General features: G+C 40.7%; 1 protein-coding gene across 4 annotated transcripts in view; it reads right to left on the reverse strand.

Annotated features, from left to right (window-relative positions):
* Nucleotides 1–1,791: 1,791 nt before the first annotated feature.
* The window catches only part of DGUOK (deoxyguanosine kinase), a 51,662-nt gene continuing 33,417 nt past the window's right edge, over nucleotides 1,792–20,036 (reverse strand). For 3 of the 4 annotated variants that reach the window (XM_007518941.3, XM_016186342.2, XM_016186343.2), the window contains 5 exons: nucleotides 19,438–19,625; nucleotides 11,926–12,073; nucleotides 4,490–4,605; nucleotides 3,247–3,346; nucleotides 2,565–2,825 (listed from right to left, as the gene is read on the reverse strand). In XM_007518941.3, the coding sequence (XP_007519003.2) occupies nucleotides 2,799–2,825; nucleotides 3,247–3,346; nucleotides 4,490–4,605; nucleotides 11,926–12,073; nucleotides 19,438–19,625 (579 nt within the window). In that variant the 3' untranslated portion in view covers nucleotides 2,565–2,798. Of the gene's footprint in view, nucleotides 2,410–2,564; nucleotides 2,826–3,246; nucleotides 3,347–4,489; nucleotides 4,606–11,925; nucleotides 12,074–19,437; nucleotides 19,626–20,036 lie in introns of those variants that run through there. The other variant, XM_060187070.1, reaches the window with a different exon arrangement.

Below are 20,036 nucleotides of genomic sequence, written 5' to 3' on the forward strand. Positions count from 1 at the left end.
AGCAAAGATTGAGAGAAATATAACTCCACAGATGTGACTGGAGAGAACTGAAAATGATGCACCCAGTTTGGAAAAGTTTAGCAGTTCCTCTAAGAATTAAATAGAGCTTCCATTTGACCTAGTAATTTCATCCTTAAGTATGTAATCAAGAGAAATGAAAACACACAAATAATCTTATATGGAGTTTCATGGCAGTATTATTCATAATAACAAAAAAGTGGAGTCTACATGTCTTATCAATGGCTGAATGAATAAATAAAACATAGTATATTCATAACATGAAATATTTACTTATAAAAATAATGAAATACTGATATGATAGAACATGGATGAAACTTGAAAACCTGCATGTGAAAGAAGTTAGTCATATAAGGCCCTATTCCATTTATATAAAATGTCCAGAACAAACAAGTCTGTAGAGACAGAAAACAGACTGGTGGTTGCCTAGACCAGAGTGGGAATGGATGGGGGTTGCAGGGCAGTGGGAGGTGAGGAGTGACTACTAACTGGTATGGCATTTCTTCACTATGGGGAGAATGAAGTCATTCTGGAATTGTTTGTGGTGATATAGTTGCAAAACCTTTTAAGTGTATTAAAAATCACTGAACTGTACATCTTAAATGGATGAACTATATGGTATGTGAATTATACATCTCGGTAAAGCTGTTAATTGAAAATTTTTAAATATTTTATTTATTTTCTCTTTTGTTATGTTTGTTATATATGTTTTCCTTGTTGTTTTTCACTGTTATTGTAATTATTATTGTTATTGATGTTGTCCTTGTTGGATAGCACAGAGAAAATGGAGAGAAGAATGGAAGACTAAGGGGGAGATAAAGACAGACACCTGCAGACCTGCTTCACCGCCTGTGAAGCAACCCCCCTGCAGGTGGGGAGCTGGAGGCTTGAACCGGGATCCTTCTGCCGGTCCTTGCACTTTGCGCCACGTGTGCTTAACCCGCTGTGCTACCGCCCGACTCCCCACTGTTAATTTTTTAAAAGTAGGATAAAGAAATAAAACTTGTGCTTTTATTTAAAAAAAATCTTGTTTTCCAGAAACCAATCTCACACTCCTTTCCCTAAGCAAAGGGAAATACATGCTTCAGTCTTCTGCAACACAAAGTCTTTAACTCATTAAAAAAAAAAATATTCATTTCCTTTTTGTTGCCCTTGTTTTTTTAAAAATTGCTGTTGTAGTTATTATTGTTGTTGATATCGTCGTTGTTGGATAGGACAGAGAGAAATGAAGAGAGGAGGGGGAAGAAAGACACCTGCAGAGCTGTTTCACTGCCTGTGCAGCGACTCCCCTGCAGGTGGGGAGCTGGGGGCTCGAACTGGGATCCTTCCGCTGGTCCTTGCATTTTGTACCACATGTGCTTAACCCGCTGCAAAACTGCCCGACTCCCCTAACTCTTTTTTTTTTTTTCCTGTATAGCTGTACAACTGTCAAGAGCTCAGTGGAAGAATTCTACTCTTGGTGAATCAAGGACCTACAGACTTCCTGCAATGAGCACCTCAATTCTGTAGAGACACATATTTTTCTCTCAAAAGTAAAGCCATATGTTGCTTAACAATGGATATATATGTTCTATGAAATGCATTATTACACAATTTCATCATTGTGTGAATGTCAGAGTGTATATTATTTTCCAACGTGTATGTCTCTATTTCTGGCATAGCAATTCAGGAGGGCATCTTGGAAGAGGAGTTGGGTCATCCATGGCTCCTTTAATACACTGGCAGTGAGCACTGTAATGTCACTAAGCAATAGGAACTGAAGAATAAACTGTCTGAAACTTGAAGTACTTACTTTATTTTGTTCCTGATATCTAGATTTGTTCCATTAAGGCTGCAGAAAATCCACTAGGTATTTAGAGCAGGGCAGAGACTTAGGATGACCAAACCCTAAATATTAGATGCTCAGTGGTTGGACTCCTGACTTGTCTTTCTCTCCTCCACTTTCTTTTGTCCATGCTCTTTAGCTCAATGACAAAGGTCAAAATCATATCCCCTCCCTCCCCTCTACTAGTATTAGATGGGAATAAAAGAACTTTCCGGAGTTCAGACTCCATTTCCTTGAGAGTTTGTTTGGAGGTTCTAGCAGGGGAGTGCTAGAACCCAACCAAACACTGGTCTCTATTTGGGGAAGGTCGTCATGTTTGATCAAGCAAGCAGCTTTGGGAGCAGTGAGGGAGGAAGGGGACACCCACCTAGCCAGCTAGATGTGCCGAATCAACCTTAGCGATCGATGGGGTGACAGGTGTTCCAGCCAGATCGCTCTCACATCCCAGACTCCATTTCCTACATCTGGGGACACACACTTGAGGGTCCACTCATCCCTGAGACAGTAATTCCCTTCTGTATGTCTTTGAGGGGAATTAGATGGAGGTCCTAGGAGTAATTCTATCCCTGCAGGTTAGAGGGAAACAGGGAATGGATAGAAGTTTGGCTGGTGGAGGAAAAAGCTGACTTATCTCAGGTGAAAATTACCAGTCTAGAGAACGGAGTTGAGAGCAGGCACCAACAGAATTACACTAGACAAATGAATAGCTGGATCAACAAAGTAAGCTAAACTTAAATAAACTTTATCAAAGAAATATATATATAAAAGAAAAAAAAATGGCAACATCAAAGGATAACACAAATTATCCATCTGAGTCAGAGAGCTCTAGGGGTAAAAGGAGAGAGAGGTACTGGAATGGAAAGGTGGGTGACTGACTCAGTATATATATATATATATATATATTTTTTTTTAAGCTGCAGAAAGTCATAGTAGTCCAAATCACAACAGAACATGATTACAGATTCTTTACAAAGGTGTTTACCTAAGGGGAAAAGAAAAAACAAAAAGTTAACTTTCACATTTTCAGCATACTAGCCTATCTATAATGCATATGTAGCCAAGCCCACAATGACTTTGTGAGAAAAGGAATATAGACACAGAGAAGAAATGTGAACCACCCAGGATCATATCGAATCAAGTGGCTGAGCTGGGAACAGAATTCAGAAGTGACTTTCTTTTAGTTGTTGTAAATATCTCAGCTGAGGAAATTAACTAGGAAGTACACAGCCTAGTCAATTAATTAATAATCACTAGCCCAAACATTAGAGATTAGGGAATACACATGTAACTTGTATAAGGTTCCATGTGAAGTGCAGCTTTAGGTATAAAATATGAGTCCCATTATAATGAAAACTAAAGCAAAGATAAAACTACTAGAAAGTAGGATTTAAGGTTCTCCTCACCTTTTTCATAAGTTCTTCTTGTCTGGTTACTTCTTCAGAAAAATCATCATTGACATCCAATACTAGCACTGGAGTGTTCAACAGAGACTCAGAGTGAGGTCTATAAGAAGCAATGGACATTTAGAGGATAAAAAAGAGAAAGAGAAAGCTGAGATAACATTAAAGTGTGCTCACCAGGTCTTAATAATTCAGAGAACAGATCTAATGTCACAGCATATCAAGAACTAGCACAAAATCAGCCTTAAAAAAAAAAAAATTAAACAAATCTAGTTTGAATAAGGAAAGACAAGTTGATTTTTTTTATTATTATTTTTTGCTTTTTAGTTTTAAAGCTGCTTCTAGGAATGTTAATTTAGCAAAATAAGATAATTTAGCAAAATAAGATAATTTCTATCAAACAAATGACTTTCATATTGCAACAATCTTTGTAAGAACCACTCAAATAAAATTCTCTTTAAAAGGCAAAAAAAAAAAAAAAAAAAGATAATTTCTCTAAAATTGTTCCTTTACCTTGAGCCAACTACATGATCATATGATCATTATAAGTTATAATGCTTGGGAGTTGGGCGGTAGCGCAGCAGGTTAAGTGCCAGTGGCTCAAAGTGCAAGGATCACAGAAGGATCCAGTTCCAGCTCCCAGCTCCCCACCTGCAGGGAAGTAGCTTCACAGGTGGTGAAGCAGGTCTGCAGGTGTCTATCTTTCTCTCCCTCTCTCTGCCTTCCCCTCCTCTCTCCATTTCTCTCTGTCCTATCTACCAATGACGACATCAATAATGATAACAATAACTACAACAATAAAAAATAAGGGCAACAAAAGGGAAATAAATATATATTAAAAATAAGTTATAATGCTCAATATAGAAGAGCAACAGAAAAGCTGGAGAAACTGAATCTAATAAATCTATTGGAATATACAGAATACCTCCAATATTACATTTTTGAGTGGGATAATGCCTGACATTTCCAATCACTTCCAGAATATTCTGAACCTTATTATTGGGCTGCACATCTCATCTCTGTGTTTTATTTTTTCCTTTTCTAATTTTTTTTTTTAACCCACTTCAACACTTGTGAAGCTTCCCCACACAGGTGGGGAGCTGGGTGCTCAAACTGGGATCCTTACTCCAGTCCTTGTGCTTTGCGCCATGTGTGCTTAACCCACTGTGTTACCGCCCAGCCTCCCCTCATCTCTTATGTTTTAACAAGGTATCTGTCTGCTGTTGCGGTTTTGTTCTCCACTTACTTCGTTGTCCTGTGAATAAGCCAGGCTTCATGTTGATCATGAAGCTGCTCAAGATACTCCAGCTCAATTCCTTTCTCCTCTTGTCTGGCCCTCTTATGGAGTCTCTTCAAACACACCTGAAAGATAATCCCCAGGCCATTTGAATACATCATTATACTGGCTGGTACAGTGTTTTGGTAGGAGTTCAGACTCAACTCATACTATCATGGGTACTAGAAGCCATGGCTTTGCTTGTCCCCCCTCCCCCACCTCTTCTTCAATCACAAGTCAATGGCAAACATCACCCATCTCAGGAATCCAGACCTGCCTTTCTTTAACTTCCTTCCAACCACACTCAGGAAGTCACTCAAGTCTCTTTAACTTCTCTCTAGGTGATTCTATCCTGGTGGCACTTTTACGTCTGCCCTAGTCAGTCCCTATCTCCTCTCACCTGGACTATGACAAGAGCCTTCTGGCTCTCTGCTCTCTGGAGAGGGTGAAGCATATAGGAAAAATACAAGCTTTAAAGTCATAAAGTTCAGCATTCAGTTTCTGCTTTCATCATGTGTGAGTGGGTGCAATTTTCATGGGCTTCTATTTCCTTATCCTTTACTCACCCCACATCACTGTGAGGATTCACCAAGGTAACACAAATGCAAGCTCCTGGCAAATGCTGTTCTTTCTTCCAGTTGCTTCTCTTCAATCTACCCTTTCATAGTACTTCAGTAATAATGGCATAATTCTCTTTGCTAAACACTTCACAGGTTCCTCACTGACTATAGTCATAACTCCAGGAGTCTTTATCACACCAAACATTCACTCTGGAGCAGAATGCAAAATCTCAATAGGTCAAAATAAAACGTAGGTGGCTCAGCAAGTAGAATGCAGGACTTATATGCATGAGGCTGTGGGTTTGACCCTTGGCACGACAAATTGCAGAGTGGTGTATTTGGTCCCTCTCTCTTCATAAAATAAACCTTTAGATGAAAAATGTAGTAAAATAACTGGGGAGAGTAACTCAGCTGGCAGAGTACAGGACTTGTATGCTGTAAGCTCCCAGTTTAAGATCTGTCACTGCATATACTGGAATGGGGCTCTGGCCTATTTTTCTTTTTAATTAATTAATTAACTAATTAATTAATTATTGGATAGAGACAGAGAGAAATTGAGAGGGGAGGGGAATATAGAGAAGGAGAGAGACAGAGAGATACCTGTAGCCCTGCTTCACCATTTGTGAAGTTTTCCCTCCTGTAGGTGGGGACCCCAGGCTAGAACCTGGGTCGATGTGCACACTGCAGTGTGTGTGCTAAACCAGGTGTGCCACTGCCTGGCCTCTTGGCTTATTTTTCTCATGTGAATCAATTATCTCATGAAATAAATAAATCTTTAAAAATATAAAGTAAGAATTAAAAAAAGAAAAATGAGACAGGAGTCAGGCAGGTTAAGCACATGTGGCACAAAGCTCAAGGACCAGCGTAAGGATCCTGGTTGGAGCTCTTGGCTCCCCACCTGCAGGGGGGTCACTTCACAGGTGGTGAAGCAGGTGTGCAGGTGTCTAACTTTCTCTCCCCCTCTGTCTTCCCCTCCTCTCTCCATTTCTCTCTGTCCTATCTAACAACGACAGCATCATCATCAACAAAACAACTACAACAACAATAAAAAAAACAGGGGCAACAAAAGGGAAAATATAAAAAAATAAAAAAAAAAGAGATGTGAGCGTAATCTCCCACCCTTGCCCACCCCCCAAATTTCCTCTCCATATGCAGAATTCACACTGGCTCAGAGGATATCATCTGTATCTGTCACACAGGCTGTCCTGAAGTCTGGGCACCTTCCTGTATCTCCAACCTCAGCTTCCTTAGCTCATCTCCTGGACTCTATTCTTTAGTTAGATCTTATCTTATGCAAGTAAGACAAGGTCATTCACATCTCAAAGCTTTTGCTCCAAATACTTATTTTGCCTTAATTACCTCTCCTCTTCTCTCTGCCTGGTAAATATCTTGTTATTCAAATGAACACCTAAAAATGTTATTCTCCAAATACAGTAGACCACTGCTATTCTCTCATACCCTACTGCTCTTCTAAGGAAACAAAACCGTAACATTTCATTTAGGACCTTATCCATACTTCTCAAATTTATCAGTAGAGATCTAAGAAGTCAAGACTTTAGTGTTCATCCTTTCTCACTGCTCCCTTAAATCAATTAATAACAGTCCCAAACTTAAAGTCATGGGGCCAAAGAGACACTTCATTGGAAGGGAGTTGGGTGGTAGCACAGTGGGTTAAGCGCACGTGGCACAAAGCGCAAGGACCGGCATAAGAATCTCAGTTGGAACCCCCGGCTGCCTACCTGCAGGGGAGTCACTTCATAGGCGGTGAAGCAGGTCTGCAGGTGTCTATCTTTCTCTCCCCCCTCTCTGTCTTCCACTCCTCTCTCCATTTCTCTCTGTCCTATCAACAATGACATCATCAACAACAACAATAATAATACAAAAACAACAAGGCCAACAAAAGGGAAAGTAAATTAAAAAAAAAAGAGATACTTCACTGGATAGGATGCCTACATTGTAGTATGCATGGTCAGGTTCAAACCCTCGCATGGGAGGTGTATGGCAAAGAGGACGCTCTGGTGATGTGATGTCTCTCCCTTTCTTTCTTTCTCCGCCTCCCTATTTGAATGGGGGAAAAGAAGGGGAGTGGGTGGGTGGGGAAGAGACTCAGAGTACTGAAACCACACATCAAAGCTTTGGTTCAAAAAAACCAAACCAAAGCAAAAAACAAACTACAAAAAACCACTATAATGCCCTTGTCCTCAGATCTCCCTAATTTAGTTAGTGAATAAAGAGTTCAACCATGAAGTTTGAATATTCACTACACCACTTCAGACAAGGGAAACAGCAACCTGAACTCTGGCAGTCCTAGAGGGACTCCTTGCAAGAGCCTGGACCTCTCAATTTATTTATTTATTCCCTTTTGTTGCCCTTGTTGTTTTATTGTTGTAGTAATTGTTGTTGTTATTGATGTCATTGTTGTTTGATAGGACAGAGAGAAATGGAGAGAGGAAGAGAAGACAGAGGGGGGAGAGAAAGATATACACCTGCAGACCTGCTTCACCGCTTGTGAAGCGACTCCCCTGCAGGTGGGGAGCCAAGGGCTCGAACCAGGATCCTTCTGTCGGTCCTTGCGCTTTGCGCCACATGCGCTTAATCCACTGCACTACCGCCGGACTCTCGGACCTCTCATTTTTAAAAATGGTATCAGAGTTTCCCAGAGCAAGAATAGAGCATAATGTATTCACCTAGTCCTGGTCCTTACTGATAACTTCTTGTGTTGTTTCCAATAATTTGCTCTTAGAAACAATGCTTCCTTGCAGAGAACTGCTCTGACCACATGGGAGAATATTTATGAAGTCAATTCCAAAGAGTATGATTAATAGGTCAAAAGGTATGTGCACTTGCTAGTGTATTCTGCCAGACTGCCTCCTTAGAGGCTAGTCAACTTACACCCTTGTCAGCAAGGTAGCTTCAGGATTTCTAAACAAAGTAAGATACTTAGTTTTCTTCTCTGAGAGACAAATATCAGAATTAATAAAAATGCTTATGTTTTAAATAAGGCTTTGTGTTTTCAATTATACACAAGGGCAGAGTAATTTTTTATAAAAATTATTTCATTCATTGTTTGTAGGCAAACATTGATGTTAAAGCTTCTCCTAAAATAGGCTAACAATTCCGTTGTTACTATGAATTTACCTAAAAGAGTAAAAATTCCCTCATCAGATGTCTGGTAGACTACATTTTCAAGCATGTGTCACAATTCTTATTTTACTGATACAACAAATTATTATTGTTGTTATTATTTAAATCCTGTACACTCCTCAGCAAATGGTGTTGGGAAATCTGGACAGCCACAAAAGAAAGAAAGAAAGAAAGAAAGAAAGAAAGAAAGAAAGAAAGAAAGAAAGAAAGAAAGAAAGAAAGGAAGGAAGGAAGGAAGGAAGGAAGGGAGAGAGAAAGAGAGGAAGAGAGAGAGGAAGAAAGAGAGGAAGGAAGGAAGGAAGGAAGGAAAGAAGGAAGGAAGGAGCCTATATCAGTTTAAGACCACATAGACAATTAACTCAAAATGGATTGATGATTTGGAAACTAGAGCTGAAAACATACAATACATATAAGAACACAATGGTGATGCACTCCATGACCTCAACACCAAAGATACACTGGGAAACTCAACTCTCTCTTGGCAAGGAAAATGGAAGCAAGAATAATCAAATCGAACTACTTCAAGTCAAAAGGTTTTCTACAGTGTATTGCACCAAAGTAAAAGACTCTGGGGTGGGGGAACATGATGGTGCAGGAGGACCTAGTGGGGGTTGAACAGTTATGTGGAAAACTGAGAAATGTTATGCATGTACATACTATTGTATTTTACCATTGACTATAAAACCATTAATCCCCCAATAAAGAAGTTACAATAAACAAAGAGAGGAACAGAGCAGTCCAAGAGAGAGATCCTTCAGGGACATTTAGCTGAACCATTCAGCAAAACATTGAGATGAACTTTTTTCTGATACTCTTTTCTTTCTTTTACACCAGCAGTGGTGTAATGGAGTTCATTTCTACTGACAAAAAAAGAAAAAAGAAGCAAAAATTAACCCTTAAGACTCAGTGAAAATATGATGATTATCAGGGTGCCTTAGTCTGGCCTCTCTTCCTTTTAGTCTTTGAGGGGAGGACATATCCGAATATGAGTAACCAAGATGGTGTGGGTGAAATGGCAAGTGGGTTGGTTCTTTCGCTAACCTGCTTCCCTCATCTACCCCCAACCTCTCAAGGAAGTGCTCCTGCTTGGGCTGTTTGGAGTCAGAGACAGTGGCTGGACTGAGACCAGAAGTATCTTTCTACTGTCTCCAAGCTAAAGCCTGCCACTTGTTCCCAGCCAATTTTTCACAAGCTGTCTCTATGCTGCAAGTAGCACCTAACAGGTTCTGGCTCTTTGAGGCCCATTGGTCAGCTGCATGTGCTTCCTGATTCTATTGGTCGGGACAAAGAAAACTAGCCATTTTCCGTCTGAAATGTCTTCTCCTTTTTTCTCTCTCCTCCCCTTTCTCTTCTCTCTTGCTCTCTCTTCCTTTCTCTCCCCCCCCTCCACTGTTGGCTTGCTTGCTTTTTAGAATTTATAGGAAAGCAGGTGTGAGAAGCACAAGCTTCTACTAAGTTCTGTCTCACATGCTCAACATTTAATATTTACCAGAGTTCTGCACTGGAGTATTGGATAACTGCAGATGTTTACACAGAGATGTTTCAGTTCTACTTTTTCTCTTGGGTATAATGACCTCTGAATCTTAAAGAAGGTGTTAACTTTAGGGACTATCTATATTTCTTGTTTCTTGGATCTAATACAATCAAAATGAACATCTATATCTCCATTCTATGTTAAACTGGATAAGCTATTTTGCTTTTTATATCATTAAATTATACTAATTCTTCAACTCCCTTCACTTTACCCCAATCGATCTACCTTAGTCCCGCCATTATTATGGTATCAGCTATGCCATCATCATCATCATTCCCTTCTCACAAAATCATTCTGAATGCACAGAGTAGTGAGATTTCCTTGCTGGATCCCAGTAACAAAACCTCTGCATCTAGCCAAGTACCATGTTTCATACCCACTTCCTGAAGTCAATACTGTTTTCACAGGCAGCCTGGGAGACAGTACAGTGGGTAAAACACTGGATTCTCAAGCATGAGATCCTGAGCTTGATCTCCAGCATCACAGATGCCAGAGTAATGCTCTGGTTCTGTCTCTGTCTCTCTCATAAAAAAATAGATAAATCTTAAAAAAAAAAATCTCAATGGTTGAAACCTTACTTCTCTTAGGAAAGGTTAGGTCAACTTTCTCAATTCTTCTCCCAATGCTCAGTTCTGTAACTTACTATATCTTTCAGCCAGTTAACCCCTGATTAGGAAACCTGTGGCCTGCCACCTCTTCAAATTCTAGCCAGTCTTTTAAAAAAATATTTATTTATTCCCTTTTGTTGCCCTTGTTTTATTTCTGTTGTTATTGATGTCATCGTTGTTGGATAGGACAGAAAGAAGTGGAGAGAGGAGGGGACACCTGCAGACCTGCTTCACCGCTTGTGAAGTGACTCCCCTGCAGGTGGGGAGCTAGGGGCTTGAACTGGGCTCCTTACGCCGGCCCTTGTGCTTTGTGCCACCTGCGCTTAACACATTGCGCTACCACCTGACTCCCCTAGCCACAGTCTTTACCCTGTCCAAGTTCCTTGCCTCAGGTCATGAACCATCCTAGGCCATGACCTTCTTCTTACCTTGAACTGCACACACAGCTACCTCAATTTGTCCTCACGGCAAGAGGTCTCTTTTTCCTCCAGTCCTAACGCTACCTGTTATCCCTCAAGTAAAATCACCTTCAAAATCTGCCTCTTATTCCTGTTCCCAGGCAATGAAGACTATTTATAGAAGTCACATAGATGTGGCCCACCCAGTTATAACTAATGCATCTGACCTCACTTTGGTTCTTTTCATAAAAGGTGCTCAGCCTTCTGGCCTAACTGGCTCTCTGTTTCAGTTTCACTTTAAACCATAGGCCCTAGGTTGGGGGGATAGCATAATGGTTATACAAAAAGAATCTCATACTTGAGGCACCAGAGGTTTCAGGTTCAATCCCTAATATCACAAGCCAGAGCTGAGCAGTGCTCTGGTAAAAGCAAACAAACCACAGGCCCTATTTATTTATTACTGTTACTGTTATTTTATTTTTTTTACTAATGTACTTACTGCTCAGTTCTGGCTTATGGTGTGCTGGGGATTGAACATGGGACCTCTGATACCTCAGACATAACAACAGATGTATTCCAAGTTACTGTATATCAAGAGATCCATTCATCCACTCTTTCTTCCCTTTCTTCCTTTCTTTTTTTTTTAAATTTATTTCTTTATTGGGGAATTAGTGTTTTCCATTCAACAGTAAATACACTAGTTTGTACATGCATACCATCCCCCAGTTTCCCATTAACAGTACAACCCTTCCTCCCTTTCTAATGACAGATATGGAAGGGCGGGAGAGAGAGAAAACCAGAGAATCACTCTGGCACACTGATACCAGGCACTGAATCCAGGACATCATGCTTGACAGTCCAATGCCTTATATACTGCACCACCTCCCAGGCCACCAAGACACTTTTTAAATAGAGTCTATTGCTTTAGCCTACTGCTGCAGACAGCCTGTGGAGAGTGAAGTGCTCAATACAAGGATGGGAGAGTGCTTACCTGCTGCTTCCATTCTCCAGACAATATCTGCTATATTATTTCTCCAAAAAGAGCATCAGGGGTAGGTGAAGTTTACACCTTAAGCTTCATATTCTTACAGAGTTTACCTATTTTTCATATTCTTATAGATTTCTTCATATTCTTACAGATTTTACCTATTTTTCTAGTTACCTGGGGAGTAGCCTGGAGGTAGACGAAGCCATGTAATTTGAGCTGAGTGGCAAACTCCTGCAGGAGAAAAGAATGCCAGTCCTGATAGATATGCCATTCGATGTCAGTGAGGGAGCCATTTTCAAAAAGATTCTTTGCAAAGATATACCTGGTTGGAAATGTAAGTGAGATGAGGGGAAGGGAGAAGAATGGGAAATAGAATGAAGGGTAAAAGAGAGAAAGCAGAAAATCAATAACCAACTTATTTCATGTCTAAATCACTTAATCGCTTAGCTTTTCATCAATCTTTAAGGACTGTGAATTCTTTTTCTCCCCCAAATCATTTTATTGGGGAAATAGTGGTTTCTTAAACCTTTATCCTCTTCCATGTTCAACACTGAAATGAGAAACAGAATCAAGGCTTTAGAAACCTAAATCACATCTTTCCAGATGGATTGATCCACTGGAAGAGAATGGAGGCTGGAAGAAAATAATGCTCATTAACAATTTTTCTCTGCTGTAACCAGTCAGAATCTGTAGCAAATAGTATACATTAACTCAAATTTACAGACTACCTTCTTTTACTGTACCAAGCCACGAACAATCTAGTAAAAAGTCACCCACCACATTTCATGGAAGGGTGGAGGGTATCTGAATGCCAAGAATACTGAGCCACCATTCTGTCTAGTGAGAGTGGAAGGAACTCTCTTATGTGGTATCATCCATAGAACTGGTAATATATTTCTTACTAACTGAATATCAGACTCTCTTCCACAGCACAGATAAGCTCTTATTTACTTGCTTCCTCTGCTGCTGAACTGCTAATCAGATATAAGAAAGCAAAATCTAAAACCAAAATAGCTTTGCCTCTTGCTTACTTCCACAATTAAAGGAGCAGCTGGTAAATAGGAAATTAGTGCTAACTAGAAACCATCACTTCAGAACAGTCAATTCTGCTTTCAAACCTCAGGCATCTTGATCCAAAACACAATTACATCCTAAACAATGAACTCGAGTTTCTAAGGCAACGCTCAGCAACTGGCCACTTCTGGGAAAATAAAATTCAGAAGCCTTGTGTATGTGTGATTCAGAGAAGTACACACCACCAGGCTGCAAGAACTGCCATGAAGAGACTGGGTCTCAGAGTCTCCTGCATCTGATCCTGCTCCAAATTTCACTAGCTGTATCACCATGGGCAAGCCATCTAAACCTTTCAGCTGGTTTCTTCCTTTGTTCAAGATAATGGTACAACTGACTCATAGACTTGTTGTTGATGACTGTATATAATACTCACAAGGTGCTTAAAAGAATGATTGGTACATAATATTCAAGACATCTTAGTTGTTAAGATTAGCTATTCCTTTGTTAGGCTATGGAGAAACTAATTTGGGAGCTTCAGCAGTCAACCCTTTCAGCCTAGAATGGTTTAACTGAAGCCCAGCTAGGGCATCAAAGAAAAGAGGTGACTTTTATAACTAAATTTCTGAACAATGCCATAACACACCACCACACCACCACCACGGCTCTCTGGAACTCCATACCTGTGCAATTTGACAGTGGACTTTTATTTTCCCCTCTTTTTTACATAGAAAAGGGACAGAGAGGGAGCCAGGCAGTAGTGCAGCAGGTTAAGCACATGTGGTGCAAAGCACAAGGACCTGCATAAGGATCACTCCCGGTTTGAGCCCTCGGTTTGAGCCCTCGGCTCCCCACCTTCAGGGGAGTCGCCTCACAAGAGGTGAAGCAGAGAGCAGGGCACCAAAGTAAAAACCCTGTGGTGAAGGGGAGAGTGGCCATTAGGCTTCCCGGCAGGGGGTGGGGGGTTGGGGGGTGGGGGAGGGTGGTTGGGATGGGACACAGTCTTTTGGTGGTGGGAACGGTGTTTATGTACACTTCTATTAAAGTGTAGATATATAAACCACTATTTAATTAATATGAGAGGGGAAAAATTGATCATATGTCTAGAACACAGACTGTCTTTTTAATACATAGGCTGTCTTTTATATGTTGACTCTCTCAAAAGCCTAGACCAGGGAGAACAGAAGCCTAGACCAGGGAGAACAGAAGCAACTGGTAGCACAGCTATATACAAGATGCTGGGTATTATACCCCAAACCCTAACAAAGGGACTTTTCAAAGTTAACCCAATCACCAAATAATGTGATGATAACAATAACTATCCATTGTCTTCTTGAATCCTAAGACAGTAGGAACCTCACATTTCCACTATGGAGCCTATATTTTCCCCAGTTCTGGAACCTCAGGGTTGGGCCCACTTTCCTGCATGCTTCTCTCAATCCAAATCAAATAATATTGCATCTGCCAATCACAACCGAATCAACGCAACGAGTGCCACCCCAGCATGCTTCACTTCAGACTGTGTCCAGAGACTTCAGGTGTGGAATGACAACCCTTCAGCTTCATCACTCGGGTGAGACCTTTCCTTTCATAGTATTCTCTAATTCCATTCCAGGTGGTCCACTCCCCAATAAAGTCCCTAAACCTAGATATAGTCCAGGTCCCCTAGAGCATATGTTCACGTGTCCATAAACTACGGAAAAATATATACCTGAAAGCAGAAGTACACAAGAGCATGCAGGGAATACCCCCCAACACTTCATCTGCACTATTCCAGTCTTTAGGTTCATGGTTGTTCAACAATTTGTTTGGCTTTGTATGTTAACTCTTTTCAGCCACCAGGTTCCAGATGCCAGCACGATGCCAAGCAGACTTCCCTGGACAGATGACCCCACCAATGTGTCCTGGAGCTCCACTTCCCCAGAGACCCACCCTACTAGGGAAACGGGCAGACTGGGAGTATGGATCGACCAGTCAACGCCCATGTTCAGCAGGGAAGCAATTACAGAAGCCAGACCTTCCACCTTCTGCAACCCACAATGACCCTGGGTCCATACTCTCAGAGGGATAGAGAATGGGAAAGCTATCAGGGGAGGGGATGGGATATGGAGATCGGGTGGTGGGAATTGTGTAGAACTGTACCCCTCTTATCCTACGGCTTTGTTAATGTCTCCTTTCTTAAATAAAAAAAGAAAAAAAAATTAAATTAAAAAAAAAGAGGTGAAGCAGGTCTGCAGGTGTCTTTCTTTCCTCCTCTCTGTCCTCCCCTCCTCTCTCCATTTCTCTCTGTCCTATCCAACAATGATGACATCAATAACAACAACAATAATAACTACAACAATAAAACAACAAGGGCAACAAAAGGGAATAAGTAAATATAAAAAAAGAAAAATTATTATAAAAAAAAAGAAAAGGGACAGAGAGGGAGAGATTATGAGGAAGGGAGTGAGGGAGGGAGAGAGAAACCACAGCACCATTACAACGCTGGTGAAGCTTCCCTTTGCATGACACTCCCATGTGGTGGCCTCACACACAGTGGAGTCTATGCTCTACTAGGTGAATGACTGATCTCCTTGCTTGTCTTCAGTTTCTTGATAAGCAATTTAAAATTAAGATCTTAGAGAAATTAGCTATTAATAAGCACTATAAAAGAGGGCCTTGCCTTTGTGAGGGGTATCATCATTCATTTCTCCAAACTGACAGTGACAGGGAGAGAGGAAATAGCAGGGTGCTTTGCTGAGTGCTAGATAAGCAGTTTGAATGCAGAGGGGCTGAGCAGCTCAAGTTTATAGACTTAGGTATGAGAGTTCTTCCTTTAAAAAAAATCACAATCAGAAAAGATTTCGGGGGCTAGGCAGTGGCACACTTGCTTAAGCGCACACAGCACCATGTGCAAGGATCAGGGTTTGAGCTCCCACCCCCCACCTACAGGGAAGATGCTTCAGAGTGAAGCAGGTCTGTAGGTGTCTATCTTTATCTCTCCCTCTTTATCTCCCCTTCCCTCTCAATTTCTCTCTGTCCTGTCAAAAAAAAAAAAGTAGAAAGAAAAAATAAATAAAAAGGAAAAAATGGCTGCTAGGAGCCATGGATTCATAGTGGTAGCAGCCTGGTAGCTATAAAAAGAAAAAAGAAAAGATTTAGATTTCTCTCTCTCTTTCTTCCTATCTCCCTCTTTTTCCAGAACACTGCTCAGCTCTGGCTTATCCTTTGGTGTCTCAGGCATGAAAGGCTTTTTGCATAAACATTAAACTGTCTCCTCAGCCCTTTGTCCTTTCTTTCATCTACTACCCAAAAAATTCATGTTCTTTTTTTTAAAATATTTATTTTATTTATTCCCTTTTGTTGCCCTTATTGTTTTATTGTTGTAGTTATTATTGTTGTTGTCGTTGTTGGATAGGACAGAGAGAAATGGAGAGAGGAGGGGAAGACAGAGAGGAGGAGAGAAAGATAGACACCTGCAGACCTGCTTCACCGCCTGTGAAGCGACTCCCCTGCAGGTGGGGAGCCGGGGTTCGAACCGGGATCCTTATGCCGGTCTTGTGCTTTGCGCCACCTGCGCTTAACCCGCTGCGCTACAGCCCGACTCCCTCATGTTCTTTTTTAAAAAAATATTTAATTATTCTCTTTTGTTGCTCTTGTTTTATTGTTGTATTATTATTGATAGGACAGAGAGAAATGGAGAGAGGAGGGGAAGAGAGAGGGGGAAAGAAAGATAGACACCTGCAGACCTGCTTCACCGCTTGTGAAGCGACTCTCCTGTAGGTGGGGAGTCAGTGGCTCCAACTGGGATTCTTACGCCGGTTCTTGTGCTTTGCACCACCTGTGCTTAAGTCCTGTGCTAACACCCGAATCCCAACAATTCATGTTCTTCATCAGAGCACACACTATACATGCAGTATGTGCACAGTCTGAGTCTTCTGTTGGGCAAATGGTGTCAAGAAGATAAAGACTGGTTCAGCTTTGCTCTCTGCTACAGTCCTGCTCCATTCTGATGTCTGAACACAGGCAGCATTCAGTAAGTATGGACTCAAAGAGCAAAAAATAAATGAATTTTCAAAAGAATGGAAAGGTTAAAATTACCATTAAGATTCAACTTTGAGTTCTTTTTAATAAAATCCTTTCTGTCACTAAAATTTGCCTTCTGAGGGGGGCCAGGCAGTGGTGCACCTGGTTAAGCACACATGCTATAGTGCACAAGGACCTGGGTTCAAGTCCCTGGTCCCTACCTGCATGGTAAAAAGCTTCATAAGTGGTGGAACAGTACTGCAGGTGTCTCTCTGTTTCTCTCCCTTTCTAACTCTCCCTCCCCTCTGAATTTCTGTCTCTATCCAATAGTAAAAATAAATAAAATATCCCTTCTAAAGAAAACATCAGGATATTGTAGCTGCCTATAGTGCAATCATTTCTCATCTCTTCTTTTGTTAATAGTGAAGAGTTTCTAAACAAAGTACCTCTAGCTCTTATAGGGCCTCTTACATTTTCCTCACTAAAGAGCTAGAAATCGAAAGATCCCTAGTAAATATGTTTCCAGGTGACGCAGGTCATTTAAAGCAATTCACTTTACTAGTCCAAGTGACATGGCTGGGGAAAGAAGAGGGAAACAGGTGGTAGTACATATACCTGACAGTTGAAAATGAGCCAAAACCTACAACTCATTTATAGTTAACCATTTATAGCTCACATATGTTCCTAGAGTAAAGAGTAGACTCTCTTGGAGTACAGAGAGATTATCTAGTCCATAGGGTTAGTTTTACATATTTCTGAATGATTTTTAGGTATTGTGAAATTATAAGACATGTATAGTTTAATTTTTTTTCCTCCAGAAGACTTTATGGAAGTGGCCAGGCAATGACAACTATGGTAGAGTGTACATGCTACAATGCACAAGAACCAGGTTCAAGCCCCTGGTCCTTTCCTGCAGGGAAGAAGCTTCACATGTCATGAAACAATGCTGCAGTTTTTTCTCTCTCTCCCTCTACCTCCCCATTCCCTCTCAATTTCTCTGTTTACCTAAAATAAGTAAAATAAATTAATTCAAAAATTAATTATTTCTATGGTAAAATTAATTATTTCTATGGTAGCACATAGAAATAGAAACCACAGAACTAATCTGTCTAATTTAGAATGGAATGAGTAGCAAACTGAAGTGTCCTCTGAAGGAACAGACAGTAGAAACACAACATTTAGCATTTTGGTTACTCAAAAGAGATAAAACAAACTATCATGTTTTAAAACACCGGTTCACATTGACACCGGTCATTCATAATTTTCAGAAAAGGACCTCAGTAGTGTCTAACTTAAGACACCTTCATTTCATCTCCAAATGATTTAGACACAAGTAACAGCTTGTGGCAAAGTCACAAGCCTGGATGAACTAGCTCCTCTGAAGTTGAGGGCAGATTGTCCAAGCTAGCTGCTAGTCCTCACTGACTCATTATAGGCTCTGGTCATCAATAAGCCCTGTCACACAAAAAGAGGCCAAAAAGTGTTCAATCTGCAGACAGGAAGTACCTCACTTGGCAGACCATCTACACTGTTATACCTGAGACCCTGGGTTCAAGCTCCGGCACCATAGCACTAGGGAAAGCTCTATGGAAGGTAGGACTGAGCTGTGGTATCTCTCTGTCTCTATCAAAAACAAAAACAATGAAAAGATTCACCTAGGAATGATGGAACCTCACATACATGAGCACCAGTGCTATGGAGGGGACACGGGAGACTGAATCTGAAACTGAAGTCAGCTTTACAGATATGCTATTTTAAAAAGTTTTTCTTTTTTTGCAGGCCTGGAGTCTCACACATTAGTGATTTCATAGCTCTCAGACCACCTTTTTATTCAGACAGTGAGACAGAGAGAAACAGACAGAAAAAAAGACATCACAGCAACAGAACTTCCCCCGGTGCCATGGAACTCCCGATGCAGTGCCAGAATTTAACCCTGGGCCATACATTGCAAGGAGTGCACATTATCCAGTGAGCTCTTTAGCTTCTAAAAAAACCTTTTCTTGAACGACAAAAAAGGATGACTATATCTTTTATATCATTTGCAGAAAACACAAATTTTAATTTATTTGTTTTCTTTTTCAAGCTGACATCCAACAGCTGATTCATTTTGGTTTGCTAGAATGTACACTGCTACGTAAGTGTCCATTAGGATGAAATGGCTGTACTAAGTAGCTGGCAGCTTCTTTCTGTGCCAGAAAACAATCAACAGAAATACGAGAAATTACATGGATTGTTTATAAAAACACTTCCTTTTCTGACATATATAACTTTTGTGGCATTATAAGCAAGAACAAAATCTGGTGGCCGAACGGTGGTACACCTGGTTCAGTGCACGGCTGGTTCATTGCACGCGTTACAATGAACAAGGGCCAAAGTTCAAGTCCTCAGTCCCCACCTGCAGGGGAAAGCTTCACAAGTGGTGAAGTAGTGATGTAAATGTTTGTCTCTCTACTCTGCTATCTTCTTCATCCCTCTAGATTTATCTCTATCCAATAAATAAAGAAAGAAAATATTCAATTAGAAAGTCTCTAATGACAGAATTTCAAAGTACAACTTTCAATGACTAGGATCTGAATAATAATAATGATGTTGATGATGATGATGATGATGATGATGCAGCACTGAGCACAGGGCTTGTGACCAGTTGAGGACTCAGGGTTAGGGACTTACCTGTCACTGTACACAGATCTTTCAAAGATCTGCACTGCCTTGGTAGTCTGTAAATATTTCTCAGGAAAGGATTCCAGCTGTACTTTTAGGCGGCTCAGAAAAGAAAATGTCTGGAATGTGTAAGACCATCGTGCTGGCTCTCGATACAGCATATCCAGCAAGTTCCCAAGACTTTGAGTAGCGCAGGCCTAAAAGGGAATTACAAAAGAGGAAAATTTCCTAGAAGGCATATTTACTTCAACAGTGTTTACTTTTTCTCCTTCCCCCAGTATGTTTAATAATCAACAAAGGGAGCAATTACAAAAGTGCCCTTCCACTAAAAAAGATACAATCATGTTTCCCAGTCTATAAAGGTTACACCATCAAGGAAGAGATTTTCCTGAGTTACTGGGTAAGAATCTGATCGAGAAGAGATGGCATGCCATCTTCAACATATCATAGATCAGAGGAATCACATATAAAGCTAGTGTACTCACTGATGAGTTTTATGAAGTCTTTCTGAGGTAGAGAAGTTAACAATCTAAAACTCTGCTTGGAACCAGAACTATCTTTCCATTTAACATGATGTTGCCTTCTTTTTTTTTTTTTAAAGCTGGGCA

This window comes from Erinaceus europaeus, chromosome 3, assembly GCF_950295315.1.
Source record: "Erinaceus europaeus chromosome 3, mEriEur2.1, whole genome shotgun sequence".
In the NCBI taxonomy this organism is placed as follows: domain Eukaryota; kingdom Metazoa; phylum Chordata; class Mammalia; order Eulipotyphla; family Erinaceidae; genus Erinaceus; species Erinaceus europaeus.